This window comes from Petromyzon marinus, chromosome 48 (assembly GCF_048934315.1).
Source record: "Petromyzon marinus isolate PM22_M1 ecotype Great Lakes invasive population chromosome 48, UKy_Petmar_22M1.pri1.0, whole genome shotgun sequence".
NCBI lineage: Eukaryota > Metazoa > Chordata > Hyperoartia > Petromyzontiformes > Petromyzontidae > Petromyzon > Petromyzon marinus.
Window position 1 is genome coordinate 10415118 of NC_133714.1, and position 16390 is coordinate 10431507.

At 43.7% G+C, this 16390-nt stretch overlaps 1 protein-coding gene across 7 annotated transcripts in view; it reads right to left on the reverse strand.

The window, feature by feature from the left end:
• LOC116952791 (contactin-2-like) overlaps positions 1-16390 on the reverse strand; it is a 353699-nt gene that overhangs the window by 137274 nt on the left and 200035 nt on the right. For all 7 annotated transcript variants that reach the window (XM_032972435.2, XM_076074531.1, XM_076074532.1 and 4 more), the window contains exon 5: positions 11794-11963. In XM_032972435.2, coding sequence (XP_032828326.2) covers positions 11794-11963 — 170 coding nt within the window. The remainder of the gene's footprint in view (positions 1-11793; positions 11964-16390) is intronic.

The following is a 16390-nucleotide window of genomic DNA, read 5'->3' on the forward strand; positions in this document are numbered from 1 at the left end:
ATTGTGATATCAGTGCCATGTCACGAGGTGAAGACATTCCAAATGACACCATGCAGCTAGGAGTGCATCAACCTGTGTCAAAGCACAGCCCTGTAAGGACAACGTCACAGAACCCTTGCTGCAGTCACTTCACAAGGCCTCGATGCACACCAGGGTCACACCTTTTAATGTCTTGCAAAGGTGGTTTATTGCATGTCAATAAAAGTAAGAAGATAAAATCTCCGAGTTGGAATTATGTTAGATTAAGCAAACAAAAAAACACATTTTGACGCATGTCTCACAGTCTTTGGTGACCAGGATGAGACCACCAACTCGCTACAGATAGGAACGTGGTTTAATCACAGATGGCTGAAGCCTTTACTCTAGGGGCGGGGAACCTTCTTTCTGCCAAGGGCCATTTGTATATTTATAACATCATTCGCGGGCCATACAAAATTATCAACTTAAAAATTTGCTTGTATATATATTTGGTCAAACATTTAATTAACTCACCCTTAATGCGATGGGCTGGAACTGCTTCTCTTTGGTGAGGCGTGTGATGATGTTAGCTGGCATTGATGATGTTGCTACTCGCAACTGCTTTTCCAGGTTTGCTCCTAGATTTATTGAATTTCGAGTCCCGCCTGCGGTTGCCTTGGCAGGGCCACGCCAAATTATTTCGCGGGCCTTATACGGCCCGCGGGCCGGACGTTCCGCACCCCTGCTTTACTCGAACCCAGCAGTGCCGACTCGGCGCCGTGACCGCAAAGCAACCTCAAACAGTCGTCCTCAATGGGCTGGAGCAGACATTGGTACCATCTAATCAGAGTGAACTATTTGATAACCCGCTCATGTTAAATAGTCATCACATCAGTCACCGTTATTGGCCGCATAAAAAAAATTGGGACCATTGAAGTTGTGCCCGCCACCTTCGGTGGTACGAACAAGTCAAATATCTGGGCTCATTAACTATAGGTTCTTCCTAATACAAGATAATCACCAACTCCAGAATGCCAAATGCTGTTTTTTGCTTGGTTAACATAATGCAACTTGGTGATTCATTAAACACAAATGGCTTCATTGGGCCATCCCAATTCACTGGGAGCCTCCGTATACATTTTTTACACAAAAACATTTCCCCAAAAGCACAGTTTAAAATCCCATTACATTTCTTCAAATGCAGGAAACAAGCATTGTTTAGAATAGAAATTCCTTTGTAATGACTACAGTTTAACTTTTGCAGCAGCCCTGCCACACAAATTGTTTTTTTTGTTTCAATGACAGTGGGGAGGACCCAGGTAGCAGGCATGCTGCTAAGCTTGTTATGCAAGTCATTTGAATCTCTGCATGGGGACACAAAAAACCCTTGTTTTGTGTTACCAATGAAACTCCAGGTGGCAAATCTGCGACCAAATGTACATATCCAAGGAGTCACGAGCAAAAAAAGTGCACGATACATTACAGAAATGTTATCTAAATTGGACATATTCACATTTTACATTAAAATAATCCTGCAATTAGCGTGATCGTAAACACCATAGAATTAGTCTTCGCTGTACATATTTTACATTTAATATTTTTTCGTGAATACAGTTATGAATTGAGATGATTGAGAAAGCTCCTGTTAGGGTAGCCTACGTCTCTACACGGGTTGACTAATAGAAGTCAGAATATATACCTAAGAGTGCCCTTGGCACAGGCATTGGCACCGGGGGAGTTTAGCCAATTCCTTAACGAGCGTCTTGCATGTGGGAGCAAACCAGGGCACTACTTAGCGACACCCCAGCAGATGTTGTGCAACACATAAATGTAGATGACAAGATGTCTTGATTTGAAGCTTTCGTGACTGCAAGAATCCATACTCTTTGGTTCTTTCAGTAAAGTCACGTAGGTATAAAATAAAATAAATCACGACGTTTCGGTCGCAACACAAGTGTCCGTCATCAGGTGGGAAAGCATGGTCTGCTGCTGAGGCAGACTGTTTTAAAAAGGTTTGAAATGGGTGTAGCCCAAGGGTCATAAAGGAGTGGCTGGGTCTAGTGATTTTAATGTGAGAAATTAGCATGTAACTGCGTACGGAAGTGGCTATATTAATGTGAGAGATAAGCACCCAGGTACATGCTAATTTCTCACGTGAACATCACTCGACCCAGCCACTCCTTTTTAAAACAGTCTGCCTCAGCAGCAGACCGTGCTTTCCTACCTGATGACGGATACTTGTGTTGCGCCCAAAACGTCGTGATTTATTTTATTTTATACCTACGTGACTTTACCGAAAGAACCAAACAGTATGACAAGATGTATCTCAGAGTTCACAAGACTTGACTAGGTTAGATATAACGAGACAAGGAAGAAGGCGAGAGTGGAAGTTACTTTCTCAGACAAGCTGAAGGAAAGTTCACTTGGATGGCTAGGGGGGCATGCCGTTAGAAGGCAGGAGAACCACATTGGAAGAAATGTGGTGAACATGACATCACCATGGCAGAGACTGAGAGGCCGCCTAGAGAGGGTGCCTAGAAGTGGTGAGACCAGGATATCATGGACTGTGGAGTGGATGTGGAGATGATGGTCCAGGACTGGAATGAGTGGAGAAAAAGGAGCAGGAAGGCAGACCCCACTCGAGTGGGGGAAACGCCAAGAAGAAGACATCACAATGTAATAGTGGTGCATTTATCATATCATACCTGGATAACAGTGGGCCTTTCCCTACAGAGAAATTATTTGAGCAACTATGGGCAGTAGTATGTGTCAGATGCATAACAGGTTTCTATTAAAACTTAAAACGCTGTTATTGTTTTGTCGAAAGCAGATCACCAGACAGGGCTGAATCAGATGACACTTTACCACATAACAGAGACAGCCTCGGGTGAAAAGAAACAAGTCAAAAGTCAAAGCGTATCCTGCTCAAGAGAGCATGGGGTTGTGCTAACCGACATTGGTTATTTTGAGCCAGTGGTGGAAATTCCACTTTACTACAGCAAAGGCAATAATCTCTAGAGAACCACCACCTTTGACTTTCCAGAATATTGGTCCTCATTTTAATGACCACTGATTGGTATTTAAACGTATAAACCTGAGCACATATATGTGCTCAATAATTTTACCAAATAATTACCTGGCCAGATATGAAAAATTCTGAAGCACAATTCCAGTAATTTTCATGTTTTGTAGGTTTGGGTTATAAAGCTCTGGACAGACACACAGATGCACAAGCACACACTCAATTGCACAAGTATAATGCAAATACTAAATTCTGCTTGTGTGTCATGTACTTAAAAACCTCTGCAGGGCAGCGTTAGCTACACTTTCTGTGTGTGTGTTAAATAAAACACCGAGAAGCTAATGTTGTTCCCTAAAAGCAACTCATGCTATAGATAAAATGTAATCTGCTTTGCCATATAGTCTGCCCATGGGTAAGTTTGAAATGCAGAAATTTGTCATCATTGTTTCAATTTGAACCCATAATTGTGCATATTAGAGAGCATTTTGCAATGGCCTATGTTAGATTGCCTGCATTTTCTATAGCTTGATTTAATGGGATTTTCACAATAAAATAACTGTGCAGAATTTAAGTGCTTCACCTTTGTTAAATATATATAAGAGCATGGACGAACCTGGAAACGACCGTGACATTAGCGAAACGAGCTCCAGCGCAGAAATGCCACAAAGCGCGATGGATTAGTGCATCATTGTTCCTCTGGTTCTTGGAAGAAAAGGCTTGAATGGCATTTCGTCTATAACATGGGCATACATTTTGACAGCTGTCTTATACAGCGCTCAGAAATCTAATAATGTGGCGTCGACGGCACGATGCATTGTCATTTTGCAAGTGTTGGCCTATTGGTGGAGACGACTGAAACAGGAAACAGCACTTTCTGAAATGAAACGGCCAAAAGAGTAAAGCGCTGCGTTCAATAATGTTTTTCATCTCGCGTAATGGCAGACTCATTCAAGCTGACGCTCAAAGTCCGTCGACCAGCAAAACGTATCTGGCGTGGCAGAATAAGGAATGACTGGAGCCAGACCAGATGCATTGCTAAGACGGTTTTATTAGCTTTCAAGTTCATAAACGATCGCGTCATATCTCAGGTCTCTTCGTGTCTACTGCCAGGCGTGAGATTCATACTGGGAGTTGGGTTTCCTAATAAAGAGGTCTTCATCTTCTATACCTCCCTCTAAATCTTCCAGACCCAGGTGGGGTCACGGGTGACATTTTAATTTACAGCATTGCACGATAAGTGGTCACCTGCTCGCATTGACTGCTGCCGATGATAAAGAAAACACAAACGGTGCAATGCACTATTCCTGAACTGAATGCATCGCATGTTGATTGTAGTTATAACTCGAAAGTATGTCGTTATAATTATAAGCTATGGTAGTTATAAGTATTAAATGGTCTTGGCCAGTACACATTAGAAGAAGGGATAACATTAGCCACGGCAGGTAACACACATTGATTATTGTAGAACACTCGCGAGATTCAAGCGCTTGTGTAAATGGAAACGTTATTCGGGAGATGTATTTGTACGTGTTGATATCTGTTTATATGGGAGAAAAGTAGCACAGCGATCACAACACTGCACTATGAACCTGAACGCCTGAGTTCAATTCCCAGCCACACCTCACCAACTTGCAGTGACTAGCGTGGTGAGGTATGGTCGAACAATACCCATGCGTTTTAGACAATGCCCACTGGCAGTGATGTTGATAAATGTGTGATCTTACAGTTTAATTGTTTATCACAGTTATATATACAGAGACATGCTATGAGAATGCAGTAGAAAGCTCTCCAGATGGTGTCTGTTTAATTTAGAGGTTTGCAAATGCAGCGCAGCTGATGTCCATGGGACTTGAGTGGAAATTAAGAAAAAGGTCCCTGAAGGGACCTAAGATGCCGTGGCGGCTCGTGGGGTCAAACATTGAGGGCAGTGGGCTGTCCCTATGAAAATGCAATGGAAACATAGCTTGCAATTGGCCAAAAGCACTCTGTGAGAGTGGTTTGAATCAGCCAAACTGTGCTTCTCATCAGGGCAGTGAGACCAAACGCCCGCACTTCCATTCTGCCTCAACTCTAAATAAATAAATTAGACAACTACTTCTGTCAGGCACTCAGATTTTTTTCAACTTTGAAATGCACTTCTTACGATGTGTATTTATTTATAAATCAAAACAATGTTAAATGTATCTTTAACTGACCCTTTAACTTTGGATACAGCTTAATTGGCGCTTCCATAATTCCCCAATCCAGACCCAGTGACCACTGCCGAGTCCTCACAGCACTGCAGGAACGTGGCCTTCTACGCACAGGCCATATGGGCCACGTGGGCCGAGACATAAACGGGTTACTCACACTTCACCCTACTGCTGGCGATACATTAACTAGCTCGTAACGTAGGGAAATTCGGCATGCCAGTCAGGTGCTACATCTCACTAAACACCGGAAAAGGAGCAGTCAAAAGTGCCAGCAATATTTATCGACTCAATTAATTACAATGAAAACATACAGCAATTAAAATGAATTGATAAACTCAGGCAGCTTCTCGTGGGGTATGAATTAAGGATGTCATCTTACATGCAACAAATGAGAAATTAATTTTGGCCAATAAATGGTAGCACTTGGAATAACAACGACACAGTCATTCCTGCATGGGAAAACCCATCAGGGGCTTCATTGTTGTCGTTCCTGATTGTCAATGTGGATACAAGGAAGTAGTGAATCAAACCCACCCTCTCCCCCCCCGTTGTCACTAACCTGTACTGACCAGTGTGGTGAAATATGATGGAAATAGCCCATGGCCAACACAGTGTGGGGAGGCCTTCATTCAGCAGTGTCTATACATTTTCTGTAAATTCTTATTCGTATTATTTACCATGCGTGTTCCTGGCATTTCTCTTACACTGACTGCACCAATGATACTCATGTTCGCACCTCCACTTGGTGGGCTACGTATGGTGCGAAAGCAGTTCAATATACATATATTTATGGTACCCATGGTATAATAATTCCCCAACCCCAGTGACTAAATTATTTCTCCTGATTCAGGGCCACGATTCGATTAAATAAATGTAATCCTTTCCATAAAATGTTTAACCATGTCATTCGTAGCCGTTCTCATTTTCTTATGTCTTGTTTGCACTGTTTTGTTAGACCCGGCACCCTGAATGTAATAGCATCATCGTTCACTCTGTGTACGATTTGCATACATCGACAAACTAAAATTATTATACACTCAACGCATTAAACACGACGTCAGATTCAATAATGAATATTAATGAATCGTCAAACCTATAATTCATGCGTTTAAAAATTCCCGACACAAAATCGAGCCACAAAGGCAAAGCGTAAGGTGGACTTCATTGTACCATCCTCCAAGGATCTACGTTGCAGGGCCAGGAGACTCTTCACCGCTTCAGATGAGAGGTTCACTTCGTGCCGTTTATACCGGATGATCAATGCTCACAACTGGGCGAGGCAAAAAAATAAAAGAGCTAAACCATATTTATGTTTAACACGTAGGCTTTCGCCACCAATATCATCCATAATATAGGTTTTTGGGTTAGATCGCGATAAACCATATTTGGTATGGCGTTTGTGCATGCACATAGGTATGTATCCTTTATTTTTTTCTGGAAGACTTTGCTGTTTTTTTTCCTGGATTCTTCTGTTGCGCGTAGTCACCTTAACATGTTCTTTGTTCATGTTTTTGTTTGTTGCGGTTGCACCCGAGTCAAGAGCCGCATGGCTCACAGGGCTATACCAAATAAATGAAACTGAATTTAACCGGAAGTTTAAATAAACCCCGTGAGATACACAGAGCATCGTTTATTCTCCTGCAGCTCTGCACGGACACCGTGGCTCCGAGCCACCCGGCCACCGTGACGTTGAGGGATTTTAATCAAGAACCCAACTATTTACTGCCCATGACATTTTGACCTCATCTCATATGCAGGTCATACATCTTCCTCAAATCAGTTTTCGGTTCCATATTAAAAGGCTGTTGTACACAAATTGACTCAAACCGCGTTCTCCGTTGCGCTGACCTTAACGTAATAAGCATACGGACACCTTGATGGTTTTTGGCTAAGAATCTCCTCGAATTTCCAGCCGTGTGGACCGTTTCATCCACACGTCCCCTGACATTCTGTGCAAGCTCCATATTCTGTACGATGGTCTAAATGATGATGTAAATGATGGTGTAAATGCTACATTCCGATGTGCATTTGCTGCGGACGGGTGCAGAATGTGGCACACTGCACACGAGGGTGCACACCCTTATTAAGATCGTCACACATGTCAGCTTTCTCACACAGTCAACAACCCAAGGCGATTTAATGCAGCTTCACACACGCACACGAGATCCTCCACGCTGTGGACCTGTGCAATCGGAACAAGTGAGCCGCGACCATGGTGCGTGGCATCGGCTCCCGCCAAACGGCATCGTCGCATCGAGCCTCGGCAACGTCGTCGTTGTTGTTGTTGTTGACGCTGGCATCAGTGGTAATATTTCGGAGCTCGCAGCGTGTGGTAACAAACCAAGGGCGTCTTCTCTGAAGCGCACTGCTGGCTGGCATCCAAGTAATGCGGGCAGGGACAGCGCTCTTCCAGGAAGCTAATAGCCCTCCGCGTGGTGCCGCGGGACAGCGTCTGCAAATGTAACTTTCCTCCGACTATGTGGTGGGCTGCAAATTAGCAGCCAGCAGCCATGGTTGCAGCAGATGAAGATTACAGCATCTCCCAACAGACATCCGCCGGTGCGGAGCTACTGTCTGCCAGCCACGTCGGCGCCACGTAGAGAAGAGGGCGCGTGTGGACGTGGGCATCACAGGTTTTCGTATAGACCCTGGTGACCATCGTCCCTGCATGGCACACCCAGGAGCGCACAGGCCGAGTGGACGCCCTCGTTAGGCCGCACGCGAGCCAGCCATCATCGCCCCAGTGGTCCTCGCGATGCAACAGAGAGAAAACGGATCTCAGAGTCGTTTGTTGTCTTTTTTTCGGCGCTGGCCGGGAACGAGATGAAGCGGGGCGCCGGTGCCGTGCGGCGCAAAAGCAGCGGCTGCAGGGCTTGACTCACTCCCGCAAGGTCACCTCCAGGCAATGTCCCAGTAGCATAGACGTGCGATGCAGTGGCCACAATTGTGTCCCCAGGCACACTTGCATTGCGCGATTAGCATGCGGGCCGCAGGTGTGGCTGCAACACATGAACGCATGGAACACGCAAGCCACCGTGGCGCACCCTGCTTCTCTCCAAAGCGGCAAAGTGGAACCTGCCCATTCTCTTGCAATACGACGTCCAGGAAACGTGACCGACATGTCCTCCTCTGCACGACAGCCATCCACGGCGGCAATCTCTAGCGAGTGCACAAGCGTCAAACCCTGCACAGTGTGTCCCACTGAATGCAGCAAGCTCCTCTTTGTAGGTTTGACATAGGGGGAGGGTGTGTGGGGGTTATGGATGGATCCTCGTGTTTGTGTTTGTCCTTGACAGTGCGGGATGGCCTTCATGCAGTCATGGATTGACAAAGGGCAAAACATTTATATTCAATAATAATTGCATTTATCACAAATGCTAAGTCACCTGATTTCTATAAATTCGTTTTTCCACTTGGAAATGGAAATGTCACAAAAGGACTGTCCACCGCCACACTCGCTGCGCCGGCCTCATCCATCTTGCACGCCCGTTTCCCCGGGTCTCGTCGGACAAATGCAATGTGCTGTCTCCATCGTTTCTCTCTCTCTCTCTCTCCGGGTTATAAATAAGCAATTTGATTGACTGAGTGGCTGGTTAAATTGGCCCGTATGCTCCTCGAAAAAACTGCACCCTAACCCCCATTGTTGTTGAGTTCACTTTATTAGATTGGCCGCGTTCTTGATGCCATCTCGCATTGATCACTGCAGCGCTCCCCATTGTTGGACATCACACCAGGCCACTTGCAGAGACATTGCAAGAGCTACGCTTCATCGGCATGCTGTTAGTAGAATGCTGCACGGTGTTCCCTAAAGATACTCATCCGTGAATTCAAAATTAAGGACATCACATTCACTCTTAAGAAATGTAAGTTGGGCTTTGGCAGGACAGATCCCCATAGAGCTTATGGCCCATGGCTGAGATGATGGCCTATTGTCTGCCAGTTGATACAGCGGCAGAGAACTGGGAGAACACAATCCCAAGAGGACGACCACTGTGGAGATGGAGTGATGAGATCAGCTCATTTGCAGGCGGTAGATGGATTGTGGCATTGTGAGACCACGAACAATAGGATTCTATGCACGCATCGTGAGCCTGTAAGAATCACCATTCATCGATGGATCGATGCATCGTTCCACCCATACTTATACACGTGGGAAATTTTGAGCGTAGCGCCAGCACAGGATGGTCTACCCATGTGACTGACACTACAGGATCTCTAACGTCCACTTTGAAGCATACGGCACCGAGTATTATTACGGCTCCTATACATGCGGCAGCATTTACCGAAGTGGCCACTGGATTCAAACCATGAACCTCTACAACAAGCGCTGAACGCACTACCAATTGGTGTAGAGTTGAATGCCGCTGGTGGTTGTTAAACCTGCAGCTGAGTGAGAGGGCTCAGTCGGTCAGGCTCTGATACGAGAACCATTGGCGTCACTGCTATTTTGTAATAGGAAGCTGTTTTAACAATCCACCAAGGCCACCTTTAAAGCGGTGTAAATTCAAGCATGCATCACCACATCTGGCCACGCACGCACATGCAATGTGCACTATGCGTAAGAGATTGCTCGTGAAAGCAATGTCACTGATGATTGCTAAAGGAATGGATCCTGCCATGGTGGAATGGTTAACACGCTGGACTTGCACTCCAGAAGGCGCCTGTTTGCTCCCCTGGTATGGCGGTCAAAACAACGGTGCAGGTCCTTTAAATCCTCCCGCCTCTGTTCAGCCAGAAGTGTCAATGGGTTTTCCTCACAGTGAGTCGATCGGCAGGTTGCGTGTGGTGGGGTTAAGTGTGGGTATTCCCAATTTTTAAGACTTCTGCCCAGCATGGATCATTGTGCCAAAATACAGCTCTCTTCTGCCAGCAATGGCATGGAGCAAAGCAACCTCGGGGCTGCCCCTTTACCTTTTCTCTTACAGTGAGGGAAAAAAGTAGTTGATCCCCTGCTGATTTTGTACGTTTGTCCACTGACAAAGAAATGATCAGTCTATAATTTTAATGGTAGGTTTATTTGAACAGTGAGAGACAAAATAACAACAAAAAAATCCAGAAAAACGCATGTCAAAAATGTTATAAATTGATTTGCATTTTAATGAGGGAAATAAGTATTTGACCCCCTCTCAATCAGAACGATTTCTGGCTCCCAGGTGTCTTTTATACAGGTAACGAGCTGAGATTAGGAGCACACTCTTAAAGGGAGTGCTCCTAATCTCAGCTTGTTACCTGTACAAAAGACACCTGTCCACAGAAGCAATCAATCAATCAGATTCCAAACTCTCCACCATGGTCAAGACCAAAAAGCTCTCCAAGGATGTCAGGGACAATATTGTAGACCTACACAAGGCTGGAATGGGCTACAAGACCATTGCCAAGCAGCTTGGTGAGGAGGTGATAACAGTTGGTGCGATTATTCGCAAATGGAAGAAACACAAAAGAACTGTCAATCTGCCTCGACCTGGGGCTCCATGCAAAATCTCACCTCGTGGAGTTGCAATGACCATGAGAACGGTGAGGAATCAGCCCAGAACTACACGGGAGGATCTTGTCAATGATCTCAAGGCAGCTGGGACCATAGTCACCAAGAAAACAATTGGTAACACACTATGCAGTGAAGGACTGAAATCCTGTAGCGCCCAAAGGTCCCCCTGCTCAAAAAAGCACATATACATGCCCATCTGAAGTTTGCCAGTGAACATCTGAATTATTCAGAGGACAACTGGGTGAAAGTGTTGTGGTCAGATGAGACCAAAATGGAGCTCTTTGGCATCAACTCAACTCGCCGTGTTTGGAGGAGGAGGAATGCTGCCTTTGACCCAAGAACACCATCCCCACCGTCAAACATGGAGGTGGAAACATTAAGCTTTGGGGGTGTTTTTCTGCTAAGGGGACAGGACAACTTCACCGCATCAAAGGGACGATGGACGGGGCCATGTACCGTCAAATCTTGGGTGAGAACCTCCTTCCCTCAGCCAGCGCATTGAAAATGGGTCGTGGATGGGTATTCCAGCATGACAATGACCCAAAACACACGGCCAAGGCAACAAAGGAGTGCCTCAAGAAGAAGCACATTAAGGTCCTGGAGTGGCCTAGCCAGTCCCCAGACCTTAATCCCATAGCAATTATGTGGAGGGTGCTGAAGGTTCGAGTTGCCAATCGTCAGCCTCGAAACCTTAATGACTTGGAGAAGATCTGCAAAGAGGAGTGGGACAAAATCCCTCCTGAGATGTGTGCAAACCTGGTGGCCAACTACAAGAAACGTCTGACCTCTGTGATTGCCAACAAGGGTTTTGCCACCAAGTACTAAGTCATGTTTTTGCAGAGGGGTCAAATACTTAATTCCCTCATTAAAATGCAAATCAATTTATAACATTTTTGACATGCGTTTTTCTGGATTTTGTTGTTGTTATTCTGTCTCACTGTTCAAATAAACCTGCCATTAAAATTATAGACTGATCATTTCTTTGTCAGTGGGCAAACGTACAAAATCAGCAGGGGATCAAATACTTTTTTCCCTCATTGTAGCTCAAAGAGTGGAGGCCGTGTGAGCTGCAGAGATGCGCGAGCCGTGGCAATTGTACTTCAGCTGTCTGGCCCCTTGGGTTAACGAACACTCACAGATGAAGTGGAGTGTGGCCTTGTTGCTGAGCACGGAGCCGGCCACGTTGCTCGCCTCGCACTGGTACTGCCCCGAGTGGAGTGAGCGCTCTGCATCGCTGATCACCAGGTTACCACCCTGCAGACTGAATCTCTCGGAGTACTCGATCTCCGTGCTGTTCAGCATCCACCTGCATGCGACGGGCAAGAGAGAGAGAGCCACATCGATCGGATAAATAAGTGATGTTTAACTCTGTCATGTTTGTTCAGCATCTGAGAAAACCTTTAAATGTTAATGGAATGAATGATCCCGTTTTTTTAATCATCACGTAAACATCCATTCGGCTTAGTTTACCGGCCTCAAGGCCTTTCTCCACCAATGAGATGGCATTCGCACGTCTCACAAGGAGATGACGTCCGTACTGATGAAGTTGGTTAATCGTCAGTCCCTCCGCAATGCCACCGATACAGAGAGAGAGAGAGCGATTCTACGCGTCCCGCCACACGATATGCCAGCGTTAAACCATCCAGCAGCAGAGGGAGACAGAGCTCTCCTGTTTTTGCTCAAGATCTGTGACACCTTATGACTTTATAGATTGTCATTAAACGGTGCCATTTGTTTAGGACAGCAAACTCTCTACCAGCTTTGACTTTCTGGGCCTCATCATCAAAGTCTGTTTTTTTAAACAAATACTGCTTGTTTACCAGACGTCATTGGCAAGAGACTTCCCTCTACATAAAATGGCCATTGCAGTGCAGAAAAAACTTCTAAACAAATTTTCTGTATCTCCATAAACATAATAAATAGATGAATTTGCTTTAGTTTATTGGTCATTTGGGCTTCCATAATGATGGAAGGTGTCAGATGACATGTTCGTGTTTGGCCAGGAAATGACAGAACACCAAGCGGATTGCTGAATGATATATTTAGATATTTTTGAGTGGTAATGCTTATGAGCAACGACGCATTTCTCCCACATATAAAATGCTCATTTAGGAATTGGCCAAACATTAAGGTATTTGTCCTCTTGAGGCACAATAATGCCTTCCTGAATAAATAAGAACATTTATTGACAAAATATGAAATAAAACTCAATTTCAAATAGGAAGGTTGAAGCTTGAAAATTTCAGAATTATGGATTGTCCATAATCTCTTTCATCTCGTCATCTTTTCTAGGTTTGATCAAATTAGTACTCCTTTGTGGAAAGTCAGCAACAGTCGTCCTTCATTTAGACTGGTCCCTAAGAGTCAAACTGCAGAAGCTTCCACTTTTGGCATCAGGCTGTCAATGGAGGTGAGAAAATAAAGCCATATTTCTCACTGGGGCATTGGTGATAACATTTACTTTGGTGTGACATGACTAATAAAAATAAAAAAATATATAAAATACAAGTATCAATTCTTAGGATCTACTAGAGTTGTCCCAGAAGTGTGTGTGGATTTTATGCTAAGACTTAGGCCACAGTGTTTTTTTTTAACCCATGAACAGTTTCTGCACAATTTTCCACAAACGTGGCCTGGAAAAATGATGGCGCTCGTGATGCATGCTCGCTGGCAATTTGCAATTTGTACATTTTCATTATTTAAATCATATCCTTTGCGGTGGGATCATCACAGGATTATTGTCAAAGACGTTTTTTTTTTAAACCGAGGTGTTTGCAATTTGAATAGAGGGCACCGCGGTTATGAATCCCAACGTTTTCCAGACAAAATAACTCGCGTGTACAAAAAAAAGGCAATTTTGTCATGATTGCGCTGTCAACACATCTCCATTTTAAATAATTTTCAGCATCCAATGGGGAACAAAAAATTCCCAGCAAAAACTAATTTCATGGTGGTCACAGATTTGTGAGCAAAAGTCATGGGAAACAGCCGCTGCTACCCACGCGTCTGTTGGCAGTAAACACGCCGGGGTTTGTCGATGCTAAGTTGTTCGCACTGACGAGCGATGCACAATCCCGAGCACCAGTAAACTCTGCCCTTGGAAGGCACGATCATAAAACAGAGTAATTACGCACCCTGCCTCGATTCCCCATGCACCACTGGGTGGTAACGTGGGGCTATACAGTATTTTCGCATTTTTGCTGGTGACTTTTGCAAAAGCCAATCTGCTACGAGTTGTCTGTCGGGGTGCAAGCATCATCACCAGATTATTCACGCAAATTAATAGTTGTTTATTCGTGTGCTGCCACTTAATGATGAAGCTTTGCATTTCATGCATTTTTTGTACAGATACTGTGTGATCATTAATTGTCAATGGAGTTCATAGAATTGTTCTGTAATTGTGAAATGTCACCGCTCTCTTTCTACCCATACACACGCAGAGCTACATCTCTATGTTCTCCTGTCTTCCATCAGCTGCATACGTTTGAGTTAAAGCACCAGTTTCCAGATAAGTGCGTTTTATATTTTCGATTTGTTTATACTTTTGCATTATATTTGAATGCATAGCCTGTTGAAACGGTCCTTTTCTCCGTAACAATTTTCTCATGTATATTTTTACTATTTCATCTTTGCAATATTCTTCATCATCATCATCACAAACGATCCTGAAACATTAACAAGAACACTGTCATCCTTAATTCAGTTGCTGCAGAATAATTTGTTCAGCAAGAACATCTTGATTCGAAGCTTTCGTGACTGCAGGAATCCATACACTTTTGTTCTTTCGGTAAAGTCAACGTAGAACCAAAGAGAATGTTTGTTCAGCAAGGTGACATTACGTCACCTGTGAAAGTTACAAAGTAGTAATCATCTCCGCTGTGTTTCAATGTGAAATTAATTAAAGACAATTTCAACCGAGAAGATGGATTCTGGCATAGCAATCATTGGAAGGATTTGATAAACCATTTCGGGTCTTAATTGATTGATCACGCTTAAGGTGGCTTTCAGACCGCATCCATTATTTTTCGTCTCCCCCCTCCTCTTTTCCGAACATAGATGGACTCGTCCATCTGAACAAACTGTCAAATCTCTCTCCGTGGTGCTAACGTTAAAAATAACCGCCACTTTTTCAAATTTTCTTGTTGTGGTTTTCACACCTGATTATGATTGCTTGTGTTGCAGTCGAAACGTCGTGAGAATTTTATTGTTTTATATTTTTATTATTTTATTGTTTCCCTTCTACGTGACTTTACCGAAAGAACCAAGAATATAAAAGATACCGTTTAACGATATTACGTGTAAATCCTTGCCCTCAGTTCTAGTTGCCTGCCAAACCAATGTAGTTAAGTCTCAATGTGTTCTTGTTTTTTTTTACGTGTGTCCAATAGACTGTTAGTTGGCTTTGCTGCAGTAGCATGAGATTATTAAAAAAGAGGTTATTTAATGCCAACAATGTGTTTAATCTATGACTGTGATGAAAGGACGATAGTGGCATTCTGGCCGACTGGCCATCTGCGAGTTTAACAACACATTTATATATTTACGCGATCTAACCCAAAAAAAACCTGTATAATAGAAGATCAGTTGTACAAATGTCAAGATCCATTATTTCCTCTCAGTGACAGTAAAAACCTGTTATTATTTTTTTACTTGTTATTTGATTTAACACCTCGGCTTTTGCAGCTAATATTATGATTCATAATTTATCTTTGTGTTAGAGAACATACACTTAGTTATAGGTTTAGTAAAGCGACAACTTGACACGTGAGATAGTTTAAATACTAAATTCATCCTGGAATACAGTGACCAGTGTGGTGAAGTACGGTCAACAACCCCGATGGCGTGTTAAAGCCTCCTTCACAAAGCAGCGGACTGACAAAGGGTTGTAAGATATGAATATGTAATTGCTATTCATTATCTACTGCGATTACAATATAGTAATTGCAAAATAGAAAGTTACGTTTCAGCTTGCTTGCTCTTTCTTCATTGGCATACTTATTCCATTTGAAAATATGTTTTGTCATCAATGTATTCCTGCCTACTCCTGTAAACAACAGAGCTGAGCTTTCTCTGAGTTCTCCATTCGCTGGTGAAAGTGGCCAAACACTCCATACTCAGGACATCTTCTGTGTCAGTCTCGAGGCTCGGTGACACTTTTGCCGATGGACTTTATTTTCTATTCTACAATAGGAAACTGGTTTAAAATGTTACACGCAGATAAAAATGTCACAGTGCCAGACAAGATGCGGTTTGCACACCTGATGATGATGATGATTGCTTGTGTTGCAGTCGAAACGTCGTGCGAATTTTATTGTTTCATATTTTTATTATTTTATTGTTTCCCTTCTACGTGACTTTACCGAAAGAACCAAGATTATGAGATGAGCACCATATCATCCAATAGCAAGGTGTACTCGGGGAATGGACATTTTAATGATGCAGATTGCAACGCACTGCACAAGAGTTCACCTTCACTGCGACATAATTACAGTACAGTTACTGATGATCTAGCAACGTTAGAATTCACCAAACTGCAAGCCCATTTGAATGAGCAAAAAATATCTGATAAGAAGCTGCCATTCAATCACTAGACAGTGGTATTAAGGGAGGCAGGAGAGTAAATCACACAAAAAACCTCAAGCATCAGCTGTATTTAATGGGCTATATAATATAGCTGGGAAAATGAAAATATCAGCGTGTGAAGCAGGCTAGGATGAGCGTATTAAAGTAGTC